General features: G+C 42.4%; 1 protein-coding gene across 2 annotated transcripts in view; it reads right to left on the bottom strand.

Annotated features, from left to right (window-relative positions):
* Window positions 1-11,799, bottom strand: part of PLOD2 (procollagen-lysine,2-oxoglutarate 5-dioxygenase 2) — a 99,676-nt gene extending 87,877 nt beyond the window's left edge. The window contains exon 1 of one of the 2 annotated variants that reach the window (XM_008266286.5): window positions 11,124-11,799. In XM_008266286.5, coding sequence (XP_008264508.1) covers window positions 11,124-11,244 — 121 coding nt within the window. In that variant the 5' untranslated portion in view covers window positions 11,245-11,799. The remainder of the gene's footprint in view (window positions 1-11,123) is intronic. The other variant, XM_008266287.5, reaches the window with a different exon arrangement.
* Between the last annotated feature and the right edge of the window lie 2,806 nt (window positions 11,800-14,605).

The following is a 14,605-nucleotide window of genomic DNA, read 5'->3' as shown; positions in this document are numbered from 1 at the left end:
CTGTTTCTATTTTTCCTCCACACAAGGCAACAGAGCAAAGACTAGTCACTCAATAAATACATGATATATTGAAACACTGTCACATTGCAGAATATTACACAATGAGAATTATTCTTGGCATACATTTACGTCTATGAAGTTATATTCTGGTTAATACCACCAGAGAAAGTGTATTACAAAAAAAAAATTTGAAGGTTAGTTAATTAAATGTAGATGTATTAAATTACATGGATTAATAAAATCAAATGCAAATTACTACTCAAAACCAAGAATGAGATCCAGGATTTTGGCACAGGGGGTGACGCTGCCACCTGCAAAGGCAGCATTCCATGTGGCACTGGTTTAAGTCCCAGCTATTCCACTTCTAATTCAGCACCCTGCTAAGGCCTGGGAAAAACAGTGGAAGGTGGCCCAAGTACTTGGACCCCTGAAACACATGCGGGAGATCTGAAAGAAGCTCCTGGCTCCTGGCTTTGGCCTTCCCAGCCCTGATCATTGAGGCCATTTGGGGAGTGAACCAGTGGATAGAAAATCTCTCTTTCTTTCCCCCTCTCTGTGTCACTGACTTTCAAATAAACAAACAAATATTTAAAAAAAAAAACTGAAAAGAATGAAGGCAATACAAAAAAAGTTATGAACAGAATATGAACAGAAACATAAGAATTTTCACCTACAGCTAAGGGTCAAGGTAATATGTTTCCAAGAAACCACAAATAGGAGCAGGCTTGGTTAAGATCCTGAATCCCATATTGAAGTGCCTGGGAGCAAATTCTGGCTCCACTTTTTTTTTTAAGATTTATTTTATTTTATTTATTTGAAAGACAGAGTTACAGAGAGAGGTAGAGAGAGAGGTCTTCCATCCACTGGTTCACTCCCAAATGGCCGCAATGGCAGGAGCTAAGGGGATCCAAAGTCAGGAGCCAGGAGCTTCCTCTGGGTCTCCCATGTGGGTGCAGAGGCCCAAGTACTTGGGCCATCTTCTGCTGCTCTTCCAGGTTCATCAGCTGGGTGCTGGAATGGAAGTGGAGCAGCCGGGACTCAAACTGGTACCCATATGGGATGCCGGGACTTCAGGCCAGCAGGCCAGGGCTTTAATCCACTGTGCCACAGAGCTGGCCTCCTGATTCCACTTCTGATCCAGCTGCCTGCTAATATCCACTTTTGGATGTAACAAGTGATGGTTCAAGTACTTGAGGTCTTGCTACCTGTATAGGAGACCTGAACTGAGCACTGGGCTCCCGGCTTTGGCCTGACCTAGCACCAGCAGTTGCAGGCATTTGGGGACTGAACCAGCAGACAGAAGATCTCTGTTGCTCTGTTTCTCCCTACCTTTCTACCTTTCAAATAAATCAATTAAAATGTTTTTAAAACTACACATACCTATGCCATCTTACCAGCTATCAATTACTCATGGACTTCAAGGACTCCAACCACTGGGAAGTAGTAATTGCATAAAAGAAAGTGGTAGGAAGAAGTGAAGAGTGGAGAAAGAACATGGGCAAAAACAAGTTTGAAAAAATGCCCAATATCATTAATCTTCAGAGAAATGGAAATCAAAACTGTGCTGAGATACCATCTAACCCAAGTTAGGATGGTTTTCATTAAAAAGATGGAAAAAAAAAAAAAAAAGCCATGCTGGCAAGGATTCAGCGAAAGGGAAACGTGTGCACATTTTGGAGGGCATGTAAATTAGGACCACTGTTGTGGAAAACAGTACAGAGGTTCTTCAAAAAATAAAAATAGAACAATTATATGATTCAATTATTCCACTTTTGGGTATGTATCCAAAGGAAAAGAAATCAGTATGTCAAAGAGATATCTGCATCCCCATGTCCACTGCAATACTATTCACAACAGCCAAGACATGGAATCAACCGAAGTATCTATTAATGAATGAATGGATAAAAATATGTAGACAACAATGGAATATTATTCGTTCATAAAAAAGAATGTGGCAACAGGATGGAAATGGAGGATATTATGCTTACTGATACAGCTAGGCATAGAAATCAGTACCACATGTTCTTGTTCATTTGTAGAAGCTAAAAGAGTCAATTCCATAAGAGCAGAAAACAGAATAGTGGTCATTAGAAGTAAGGAAAGGTAGAGGAAATGAGAGAAAGAAGAATGAAAGACAAGAAGCCCAAAATACAGTTAGATGGAAGAAGTAAGTTCTAGTGTCCTATAGCACATTACAGTGACTATAGCTAACAACAATTAGTATATGTTTTATAAAGTACAAGAGGGGAGTTTGAGGTTTCCAAGCACAAAGAAATGATCAATGTTTAAGAAGGCAGAAATGCTAATTATCCTAATTTGGTCATTTCACACTGCATGCAAATATTGAATTTTATATGTAATATGTAAATCTGTATGCTGTATTACACATATAATATGTACAATTATATAACCATGTAAATTACTATAGTAAATAAAAATGTTTCTGGACAAAACAAAAATGAAAGGAAAAGCTAAGCAAGGACACAGAATTATAAACCTCCAAGGAAGCACCAGGTGTTTGGGAATCTAACTATACTCAAGTCAAAATAGAGTAAGAACTCTGAGTCTACTTTGTATGTCTGTTCATTTATTTGCTTTGGTGATTTTCCAGTTGGGAGTTGTGTTTTGTTTTGTCCTTGGTTACCTAGTAAAGTCACTGCTTAAAAAATCCCAGCCTTGTCTAAACCAAACCAAGAAGAAAAGGAGAACTGTCCTCCGCTAGATGTGGCCAACAGGAATTCGGAGAGGCTGGAGGAACAGCGCATTCTGGTCACAGTGGTGCTGCCAGCTGGAGGCCAGAGAAAACCCAGCAGGGTTAGAGCAGAGAAGGGGACCTGTGAAGACAAGGGGCCCAGTGCTGCCTTAGACAGGACTGGAAAATCCCATCAAAGAAATCTGCATAACCACTCTGTAAAACACCCCGGGTGATGGAACTGGGGTGGTGGTTTTAAGTTTGCCTGAGGAGCTGGTAGCCAGTCCATTCATTCTTTCCTTCCCTCCTTCATTCTTTCCTTCCTTCCTTCCTTTCTCTACCCTCCTCCTTCCCTCTCTCTCTTCCTTTTAAAGAAATGATTTAAATTCTATTTATGCAGTTTTTTCAATCAAAATAGCTGTTGATGTTTAATATGCTGCAAAACCAAAAAGGAAAAAATTTTAAAAATGTTCTTCAAGTTTCCAAAAGTAACTGGCTCCCTTATTAACAGTGTGTGTAGCACCAACAAGTAATTAGCACTCTAAGGCCCCATAAAAGTTGTGGCTTCAAACCAGTCGAAGCATACTCACCAATGACTGAGTTTTGTCAATGGGACACTGTCCACTCGGGCTGGAACGCAATACAGCTTTAGGACTTTTCCTCTTCCAGGTCAGAACAATGCCCTGTATCAGGAAGCCAAGACTGGCAGGATCTCCATACCCCTTCTACTTGCTACTGTGCATGTCGGAGGGCCAAGCTGTGCAGCAAGATGCATATTAAATATCCACTCTGTGCACTTGAGTGTCTGGAGCTAACCAACAGTACCAATGAGGACAATAAAACTGAATGTGCAAGTCGGTGTTCAGTGCGGTGGTTAACTCTGCTTGAGATGCCTGCATCCCACTTCAGAGTACTGGATTCAAGTCCCAGCTCCTCACTTTCAATCTAGCTGCCTGCTAATATGTACTGGGGGTGGGGGGCAGTAGATAATAGCCCAAGTACTTGGATTCCTGCCATCCATGTGGGCAATCTGAATTGAGTTCCTGGCTCCTGGCTTCAGCCTTGCTCAATTCTGGCTGTTGTAAACATTTAGGGAGTGAACCAAGAGATAGAAGATCTCTCTGTGTGTGTCTCTCTCTCTGTCTCTCCCTCTGTGTGTCTGTCTCTTTTTTGAATAAAATGAAATAAAAATAAAGATTAAAAGAATATTTGTCCACAGCACATTGTGGACCACATAATCACAGCATTTATATCAGAGAAAAAAAGTGCTATCTCTACTACCCTCTGCAAACTCAAAAACGAGTTAGCAGTAGCTAGAATTTTTCATTTCGTTTTTAAAAAAATTGAGACTATAACCCTAAATAAAATGAAAAGGTGATAAGTTAACATAATAAAACATTTAGATGACTTGTGAATTCAAAACAGTGAAAGAAACACCAAAATCAATAAACAGTCAATACAACAAATAAGATTTAATTGTAATTCTCGTTCATTTTTCCCGTCCATCTCACATCTTTTAGCCCTTCATTTTAGCTGCACATTCACCGAAACTCTTATTTGTATACAAGTGTTATTAAACAGAGTAATAATACTATTCTTTCAACTCTATTATAATTTTAATTTTTTTTTTCATTTCTAGTGAAGATTTTGATTATAGACACAGTTCTTCAGAAATAGAAGTGCTCAGCCCAGAGGGAGAGGACCCGCGGAAGTAGAGGACCCAGTCCAGTCCGCCTGTGTTGACAAGGTGGGGGAGTGTCCCTGTTACTCAGAAACTTGCTTAGGTGCAGACATTCTCCAGTGAGAACAGGAACGATCAAACAGAGCACTAAAGGAACAAAGATTTCAGTGTGGATTGTGCTTCAAATGACAAAGACAAGACTGCCCAGCTGTAACAAACACTTCTCCCTGGCTGGACAAAGGTTGAACTCTAAACCTCTACAAACTAAATTTTAAACTAAAAACGTGGTAAATGTGGTAAATGTGAAGTGTATTTCCACAATGAGAAACTAAGCATCTTCTCAATCACTAAATTCAAGAAGAGGCAATATATCCACACATCAGTAGGAATACAAAAACAAGAACTGTCTTCCCCAAACTGCCACAAAATGCTACTAAAGGAATCAAATATCTGAATCAATCATAAGAGACTTTTTAAAAAAATTAAATGAAAATTAACAAAGTAGAATTCCCTCTTTTAACAAAAAAAAGTCATCAAATTCTTTCTTCTCTGTATAAAAATAATACACCTTTGCTCTTCAACTTTTTTTATTTACCCCAAGTGAAAAACATTAAAGCTTACTTGAAGGTACTATTCTTTGAAATAATAAAGAATATTTTTAGAAGAGGCATCCTCATGACACAGTGAGGGTAGAAATCTGTTCTGGACTGCAACATCATCTGCTAAAGGTTCATTATCAAATACAGACTGCAACAGATACAGGCCTTACCGTAGCAAACACAGTACGAAAAAAATTAAAAAACCATCTTTAGTTCTACTTTTAATAACTATTTCTTGGCTAACTACAATTTGAATAGCTTTGACAAACAGCTTTGTTAAGTTTAGTTTAGTGAGACAAGCATTTCAAAGCAAATGCAAACTACTAAAATATAATGAAAAAAAAAATACATTCAGCCTAGCAATAAAGAGGAATTTAGGACAACAGCACACACTAGACTGCCCAGGTTTCAGATTCTGACTACATCTCAGTGCTAATGTAGAATTTGGAGGCCTTAATGATGGCTCAAGTAATTGTGTTCCTGCCACCCACATGGAGAACTGGATTGAGTTTCCAACTCCCTGCTTCAGCCTAGTCCAGGCCCAGCTCAGTCCTAGCTAGTGGATGGGAGAACTTGCTCACTTTCTTTCTCACACACACACTCTCTCTCTCTCCCTCTTTCCCTCCTTTTTCACAAATAAAATAATATATTTTTAAAAAATGTGTTGCTTAAAAGCCACCAGTTTTTCAGTTTAGAATAATTTAAAACATTAAAGATGAATAAAAATATGAACTGATAAAGGGAATAATTATTTCTCCCAAGAACTAAGTCACAAATTCATATTCAAATTTCTGTAATACAAGGGGTCTTCAAAGATTAAAGGAAAATGATTATTATGAAAAATTATGCATAGATTTCAAAATTTATTTGCACTAAAATGAACTGTTTTTAAATTCTATTTTCATAAACTTAATTAGTGCCTTTGCTACATAAGCTCTGAAGAGGAAACAGGCAGCTCCTTTCAGAGAGTTCCAATCACTTCTGATGCTGAGAAGACTATTATACCAAGGAACATGCCTAGTTAGCTTCAAATGCTGTGTGCAAAAAGAGGTAACAGAGAAACTCTAAGTTTGACTTCAGAATAGCATAGGAGTCATTGACAAAATCTAAAATGAGAAACAGGCCTCTGAAATGCCCAGAGCCAGCTGCTACTGTCCAAAATCTGGCTCTTTCCAGCAGATTTGTATCAGCCACAGCTTAAGTCGGAACATGAACTCCTAAGGCAAGGAGCAACACTTTTTCTGTACCAGGCCAGAGAGTAACATCTTAGGCTTTACAGGACATAGGAACTACTCAGTTCTGCCTTGTAGCATCGAAGTAGCCACAGTAATACATAAATGAATGATTGCAGCTGTGAGCCAATAAACCTTTTAATTTCACAGAATATTCATGAATATCAAAACACACACATTAAATTTCAACCACTGAAAAATGTAGAAAACTTTGTTAGCTCACAGATCATACAAAAACAGGTAGTTAGCTTTGGCCTGCTTTGTTTGTCAGAGGGTCATAGCCTGTAACCTTAGCCTTGGGCCCAGCTTTCCTTCACTCTGACTATCCCATTCCCTTTCATTTACATAAGCCTACAACTATGTTCTTTCTGTTTTAGCAAGGCAATACCTTGCTTCTCTAAGTCATTGAAGCTCAGTCTCTGTTTCTTTCACACAGGTCTCAAAATCCAACAGTACAATAATGAGGTCAGGAAAAATATAGAGAATAGTTGAAGACAAGGTACACATCCCTCCAACTATTGCTTTCCAGCTCTGTGATTCTGTGCAAGTTACGTAACTTTTAAAATCTCCATTTTACCGCCTACAGGAAAACGATCATGGCACACAATCACCTGAAAGTAATAGTGAAGGGGTCACTTTATGCCAGCCAAGTCAGTAGAGGGGGAAATATCACCTGTGGAGAACAGCTGTCAAGTAAAGTTCGCAAAGATTTACTGACATTTCATTAATAAGGCACCAAGTCACAGCTGTGTACGCTTCCCTAACTAAAGAAAGGAAGCTCAAGGAATTTATCCAAAGCCCTGGAAAAAAAGAACAACTGGTAATCTAATTGCACACCAATTTTCGTAACATTTAGAGTAGGACAGAAATTCAACATAAGCTCAGAATCTCTTTGTGGAAAATAACGGTGTTATGGACTCGCATCGTGGAATAGAAGGTTAAGCCGCTGCTTGGGACACCGGCATCCCATTATCAGAGTGCTGGTTCAAGCCAGCTACTGTGCTTCTGATCCAGCTTCCTTCTCATGGGTCTAGGAGGGCAGCAGGGCATGGACCAAGTCCTGGGGCTCCTGCCACCCTTGTGGAAGACCAGGATGGAGACCACTCTGGCTGCTGGCTTCAGCCTGCTGTGGCCATTTAGGGAGAAAACCAGGGGATGGAGGATCTCTTTATCTCTCCATCTCTTCCGTCATTCTGCCTTTCAAATAAATCTTAAATGCACAAACAAAAAAAAAAGAACATAAAAATAAAGCTTAGCCCTTCACTTCAAATGATTTATAATTTATTAAACAAAGCAAGTATAATTTGCATAAAGCAACTGCATTAAGAAGTTAGAAAGCCAAATAAAAGACAATAAAGGGAAGACACTCTTAGGACCTGGCCTTACACAATGAATAGACTTCCACTAGGCATTACTACTACATTGTTCTCCAAAGACATAGCGCTCCCAGCACAGTTTGAGAGGTCTCATCCTCATACTCTTTGATATAATCAGAATCTGATGCTTAAATGTTTTGTCCCACATTATAGAAAGAAGGGACGCTCAAATCAATTTTCATTCTTTGTCCCCATAGTGTCTAGAGTTGTTTTGATGTCCATTTTCACGTGTACTCTGTTGAAGATCAATACATAGTCCAGTGTGGCTGGACCCAAGACACAGAAAATCCAGAGAATAAGCCTCTCTTACTCTCTTGCAGTGGTTTTTCTAGGGTCTTGCTCTTTCCTTCTCCACCCTGTAAATTGCTGGTTTGCACCAGGAGACGAGGACAAACCTTTCCTTTCCTCCTTGAATGCACCACAGTAAATTAAAGAGTTTATAAATGAACATGGTTGAAAAATACTAGTCTTGACAGAAACATCTGAAACCATTGCCTTCATTTTTGCCCAAAACTGGGTTTCTGCTCAGTTTAGATCACAAAATAGTCAAGGTATCTCAGAACATACATATCATGTTGATCCAGGTCTGAAGCCTTGGTTACAAATTGGCAGGAATACACACAGCCACCCCTTCTACTCTCATCTACAAAGAAAGATAAATCAGGGTATGAATATGATTTAATGACACCGATTAGCAGGGTTCTGTCTGTAAAAGCTCCCATAAAGATATAATTTTCAATTACTATGTGTGATTCTAGGAGAAATTTGTTTTTTTAACTAAAATTCTGGTAGTTTATTTGCATGCTAAGAATAAAGTAGCAACCAGAAAGAAATCAACATAGCATGATAGCAGAACTCTCAGTCAATATAACAAAAAGCAGTGGGCTCAGCTCTGGTCAACACATAGCATCCAAGCTAAGAGAAACTATACTCCCAAATTCCATGAATATGATTCAAACAGCACATTCCCTATTACAGGGTAAAATGGAAAATCACTATAAATATTTGCTTTCAAGAGTTGTTATTCCAAAATCACTATTTTGAGATCTTCAAAAAGGTCACAGAAAATGTGCAATATGGAAAAACCATGCACATATTTCAAAAACTTTAGCACCAAATCAAACTTAACTTTTATTTGTATTTTCCCAAAACTTTGAAGTACCCTTATATAATACCACACTGTTTCAAATATGTACATAGATTTGACTAATCCAGTGATTCTCAACAATGGGCCATTTCACCCCACGGGCACATTTGGCCACTTTCCATTGCCAGACTTTCTCATTCTCCCATCTGGAGGTCAGTGGTACTGCTAAACACCACCACCACCACCCCCATGCACAGAACAGCCCCCAACAGCAAAGAAATAAAATGTCAATAGTGCAGAGAACTTCTAATCTAACCCATTTCTTTGTAGCTGGCAGGAACAGGCTGATAAATACAGAGGATAGAAATGATAAGCAAACTCAAAAAAAAAAAAAAAACTCCTATTATATTAGACAACTTAGAGTCCAAAAGAACATCCTATTTATATAAATAAAACAACTTCAAATAAAAATTTTCCATTGTAACACATGTTCTCAAAAAGTTCGTGGAAATGTACGCTATAATTTAATTCCATTTTCCCATGAGATTGCTGAAGTATCCTCACATGTAGGGGCTGACACGGATCACAGTCCCTGATTCTGGCCATGCTGTCACTCAGCGTGCCTTTTACATCAGGTAGCTTATCACACAAGCTATAAGAACATCCACCTACACCTACACCTATCACAAACTAATACAGGCCCACATTTGGGAATTCCCCACGCCCACCTACCAAAAGTGTCCTCAGATTTCAAAAGTGGGTTTAATGTGCTCTGTTTCTGAAGAAAGCATTCATATCTGAAAGTCCCTTTTTCTGATTTACAATTCATTAAAAGTTTACTGACCAGCTCCAAGAAATGTAAAAGTCAGAGAGGGAAAGGAAGCTAATTTTGACTATAAACTTCAAGGCATCTGCAAGCGATGACTTCTATAAAAAGTAAGGGGAGTTGGGAATCAAGAATAAAACACACACAGGTTAAAGAGACACTTCTAAAAATAACGAAGCCCTTAGTTACTTTATTTCCAGTAAAAGTTTCCTTGGGTATTTCAACAAAAACACTTTCTGGAGAAACACTTTTTAAAAGGTCTACATTTCCAAGTTTGCTGAAGGCATTTACTTGTCTATTTTCTAGATGATATGCTACAGGAAATATTTTTAAAGGATAAAAAACTTTAACTCAAATTTAGAGAATCATACGGGCTCAGAAATCCATTTTTAAACCGTCAAATGTACCTGAAAGAAAGAAAAGCATCGTGTAACTGACAGAAACCCATCTGTGTGTGGAGGAGTCTCAAACAAAGCAAGCACTGTTTGGCAGAAACGTGCAAAAGATGGGCAGCTTGTCCCGTTCAAGTTTTCTCAAACACTTAAGTCCAAAACCAGTATGACATGGACTACCTGGATTCTATCATCTTCTGAATGTAATTTTCCGATAGAACCTTCTGTTCTTAAGTAACATTCTGCTTAACTAAAGTTCAAGAAGAGAAGCATTCTGTTAATTTATAGAATTTAAAAAATGCCAAAATGATTCTAACGAAAGAAAAGGCACCACTGAAAAAAGAGAGAGGAGCAGACAGAGAACAGAGAGGAGGAAGGAGGGAGAAAGGAGGGGAAAATGCAGGGAGGGGGGAGAGAGGGAGGGAGGAGAAAGGGAGAGGGAGAGGGGAGGGAGGGAGGAAGGGAGACAGGGAGAGAGAGCTACATCAGTGGTGATTTAAATGCAAGATCCAATTTCAGAATTACGCACAAAACACAAAAGCACAGAACTCCAGGGATTTCTCGTGTGCAACAACTGGCAACAAAGTATGTTTGGAAAACATGTGGTGAGACTCCCTTTAATCTGGCTAAATGTAAGAAGTTTGTTTTACACGAACTTGACTAAACCATGTGTGCAGTTCCGGCTTCTGAGAGCCAGGCTCAGGAAAAGGGTGGCTCAGGGCGGGGAGCAGTGGACGAGACCCCCGGGGGCGTAAAGTGCCGCCCGGACGGACTGGGTAGCCGGGAGCCTTCGTGAAAACAAGCCAGGTCTCCGAGGGTTGTTCTTGGCCTGAGGTCGGTGTTAAGGCTGCTTCCTGGGGCGCTGGGAGGGAGGAATGTGTCACCATCAATCAGCAAACACTGAGCCCCGTGTTTAGGTCACAGAGCGAGCACTGGTGCGGATAAACCGTGCCAATTCCCGAAAAGGAGAGGAACCGAGAGAGCCCAGGAACCTGCAAGACCAAAAGGAAACCCCAACCTGCTCTGCAAGGGAGATTCGGGCGCGCTGTTTAAAAGACGGGCTCCGGGGCCCAGGAAGGCGGGCACGCCCGCTCGTAGCCGAGTCCGAGCGAGCGCAGCGCCGGGGGAGGCCCCCGCAGTCCTGGGAGCAGACCGGTCCCCTCCGGCTCTGCGGGCAGCGCCCCGCCAAGGGCCAGCGGATGAATGAATCGCGCCGCCCCGGCCGCAGGGCTGCTCACCTGGGGAGATGCTAGAGGGCTCCTCCGCGCTCGCCCTCCCGCGGGCACTCCACGGCTGGAGGACGAGCGCCAGCGGCAGCAGCGGCAGCAGCAGCAGGGGCTTCCGCGAGTCACACCCCATCTTCGCCCCCTTGAGGGCCGGCGCCGGCTTCGGGATCCCCACCGCCAGCGGCGGAGCACTTCTCGCGAGAGCGCAGGAACCCCCTGATCCGCCCGGGGCAGGCGCCTGCAGGGCGGGAGCGGACAGGCGAGGTGCGAGCCGAACCCGCAGCTGCAGGCGGAGGCGCGGAGCGGCGGGCGCCCGGGCGCCGGGGGGTGACTTATAGGCTCCCCGAAAGGGGAGGCGACGGGGCGGGCCGCGCCCTGGCTATTGGCCGCGGGCTGACCCGCCGCTGCGTGCTCCCGTGCGGTCGCCCGCGCTCGCCGCCCTGGGCCCCAAGTCTGGGGTTGTTTGCGCACCTCCGATCCTATTTAAGGAGCTGTCTGCGGCTACGTGTGGAGGCTCACGCAGCGCCCCTGGGTGGAACAGAGCAGGCTGTACTTGGGTTTGGGAGTGGGCCTGGGAGTGGGAGGAGGAGTCGCCGCGAGTCTGAGTTCTCTCCGCAGCTCCCACAGCAGCCTAGGAGGGTGAGAACTTGCTCCTCTCTGGACGTGGCGTCCCAGGCGCCTCCAACCCAGAGTGCCTGCAGATCCGCAACAACCCCCTGGCTGGGTGCGGCCACGCCGCTCCGGGCCATGGAACTGTGTCGCGCCCTCTTATTTCAGTGGCGGGGAGGGGGGAGAGGGTTTTATCGCCCTGTAAAAGCAAGGCCATGTTTTTATCCCACTCTGTAAGCTCGAAGTTTTTATTGTCCAATGAACATTTCTTCCCCCGCCGCTAGTGCCAGGAGAGCCCGAGACTCTTTCCAGTAATGAGGCGTGTAAACCCTGCAGAAGCCGAGCCCAGCGTCTGTAACCTGGGCCTGTGCCTTACAAGATCTCCCTGCAGTCCACATGGAAAAGTACTCCCAGGGATGTAGTCTGGGCCATCTCCGGGGCTCCTTGGCGGCTCCCTCTCTCCTTCCAGTTTTGACTTAAGGTCTAAGCAAATTCCTTTCTGTGTTACTTCTCACATTTTAGCTAGCCCAGCGTTTAAAGTGTTGAAGCGAGCAGGGGCAGAACAAACAAAACAGAAATTAAGGCAAAAGTTTAACAGTTTTGCCTCATGCATGCCATGACTTGAACTACTTTATGGGAGAAAGATAATCAGCCTGGGAGTATTCTGGAATCTTTTGCCTCAAATGGGAGGAGGGAAAATTCGATGAGCCAAAAGCCCTGTTAAGTCTGAGTCTTTGAATTTAAACAAGAAAATTATTGAAAAAGATAGATTCCATTATGATCGCATTTTGTCTGAAATTATCATGCTGAATCAAGATTGGAAGAGCACTAGCAGGTAGTAACAGGAAAACAACAAATATTTGTCTAGGGTGTGACATTTTAGGAAAGGAGTTATTTTCTGAGTCCAAAACTGTTGTGTTTTGAAAGTTTGGTTCCAGTTTTTTGAGAAGGAAAACTGGAGAAAGTTCAAAGAAGAATAACAAATAATTAAAGAACCGGAAAGTATGACCTGTGTAAAGAATGAAATAAGATTCGTTAGTCTAAAGAAGAATAAGTGAAAGGATGGATTCTTATATAACATCCTTGAATGGGTGACTAGCTCAGCTCCATACAGCTGGGCAAAAAGCAAACAGCATGGATGCTCGGAGTCTGAGGACTCTGCTAGGAATGGCTGGACCTTTGGCCAAATCTCAGAATTCCCAACCTCATTCTGCCAGACTCTTTGAACTGGACTTCTTGTTTCTCGGGTTCTCCAGTACTTTCCAGAATTTGCATGGCTAAAACCCAGATTTGTGTCTCCCCATGCACCCTCTTGCCCCTTGTGCACACTGAAAGGGTAGGTGCTCAGATTGCAAAATCCACCAGTAATTGCTGGTTGCTTTGATAGCCTTCATCCTCTGCTTAGAGTCACAAGGTCAGGATGGTGAGGCTTATATAAACTGCATCTGGAATTTTCAAAATAGACACTTGTGCTGCAGACTAAAGTTCTCCAGTTCTGAAACCAAGTCCTTCCTGCCACCTTGTATTTCCAGCCATCTGCTGAACATTTCTACTTGGATGTTCCACTGGCATAAACTCAGCATGTCTAACTCATCGACTGCTTATCCCATTCAGAACTTCCTCATCTTTGTTAGTGATACTGCAGGTCCCTAACTCATGACTGCAGACATTTATTCCCCCGCCGCTGCCCACACACCTACCACCTCACCGAGATTCCAAATCTTGTCATTTTTTCCTTTCACATTGTGTCTCCAGCTACTACTTCCTCTTCTCGCTGTCCTTTCACTAACTTGGGCAATGCTGAATGTACTCTAATGGCACTATGGTAATTGTTAGCCTCCTGGCCATGTTCCCTGTAGACTTTCGATGCTGACAGGACAGTACTAATATCTACCACAGCTAGATTCATCATACTCATGCCTTTTAATTGCTTCATCCCAAAACTCAAAGACCTCATAAATAACAATCCAAATTCCCTGAACTAGAATGCAAAATCCTCTGTGATGAAACTAAACTCTCCCAATCCTATACCAACAAATGTGGTTTGCTTTATTATCTCCCAAAACATACCAAATTCTTTATCATATTTATTCTCTAGAATGTGACTAGAAGTCATTGTCTTCACTTGAGTTCCTCCAGAAGCCAACAATGAGGCAAGACTCCATGACCAGCTGTTTGTGGGGATTTTCAAGGAAACAAGGTAGATGAGTGGAAGCAACACAGAAAAGGGAATACAGCCAACAACAGGTGCATATGTAAATCCACTACAATGGGTGATGCATCACAAATCTGATGCACAATACAGCCCTCAGAAATATCCTGGCAAGGTGCAAGAAAACTTGGGATTTGTAAATAAAGGAGTCAGAGAACATTTATTGATTTAAGGGCTGAGGGCCACTCCATTCCAAGGCATTCCCCCATCTGCTATGCTCAAAGGCATAGCACCCCTTCAATGATGACTCAGGTCTTGACCATGAGAAGCCAGGCATGCTCAGAAACAGAAAGGACAGGTGCACCAGCACCATTTGCCATGCGGCCAGTCCTGTGTTCATGTTACCCCTCGGTCTGAAATGAGCTGACAATCCTGTCCTTCTAAGTAGCTTGGATGCTACTTCCTACAGGAGGTCTAACCTGAGTATCTTGACCTACTTTGAGCCAGATTGTGTGTCTATGTCATGCTCTTACTCCTTACGCAAATCTCTCCCCTTTGTGACAGTTCTCATTATGCAGTTTGCTTATGGATGGCAGGATACAGTTCTTTCTCATTTTGTATTCTTTTTTTTTTTTTTTTTTTTTTTTTTTTTGACAGGCAGAGTGGACAGTGAGAGAGAGAGACAGAGAGAAAGGTCTTCCTTTGCCGTTGGTTCACCCTCCAATGGCCGCCG

The sequence above is a fragment of the Oryctolagus cuniculus genome, chromosome 4 (genome assembly GCF_051225735.1).
Source record: "Oryctolagus cuniculus isolate XC-2025 breed Fujian yellow rabbit chromosome 4, ASM5122573v1, whole genome shotgun sequence".
Lineage (NCBI taxonomy): Eukaryota > Metazoa > Chordata > Mammalia > Lagomorpha > Leporidae > Oryctolagus > Oryctolagus cuniculus.
Note: the sequence above shows the minus strand (reverse complement) of the source record. Positions and strands in the feature narration are given on the sequence as shown.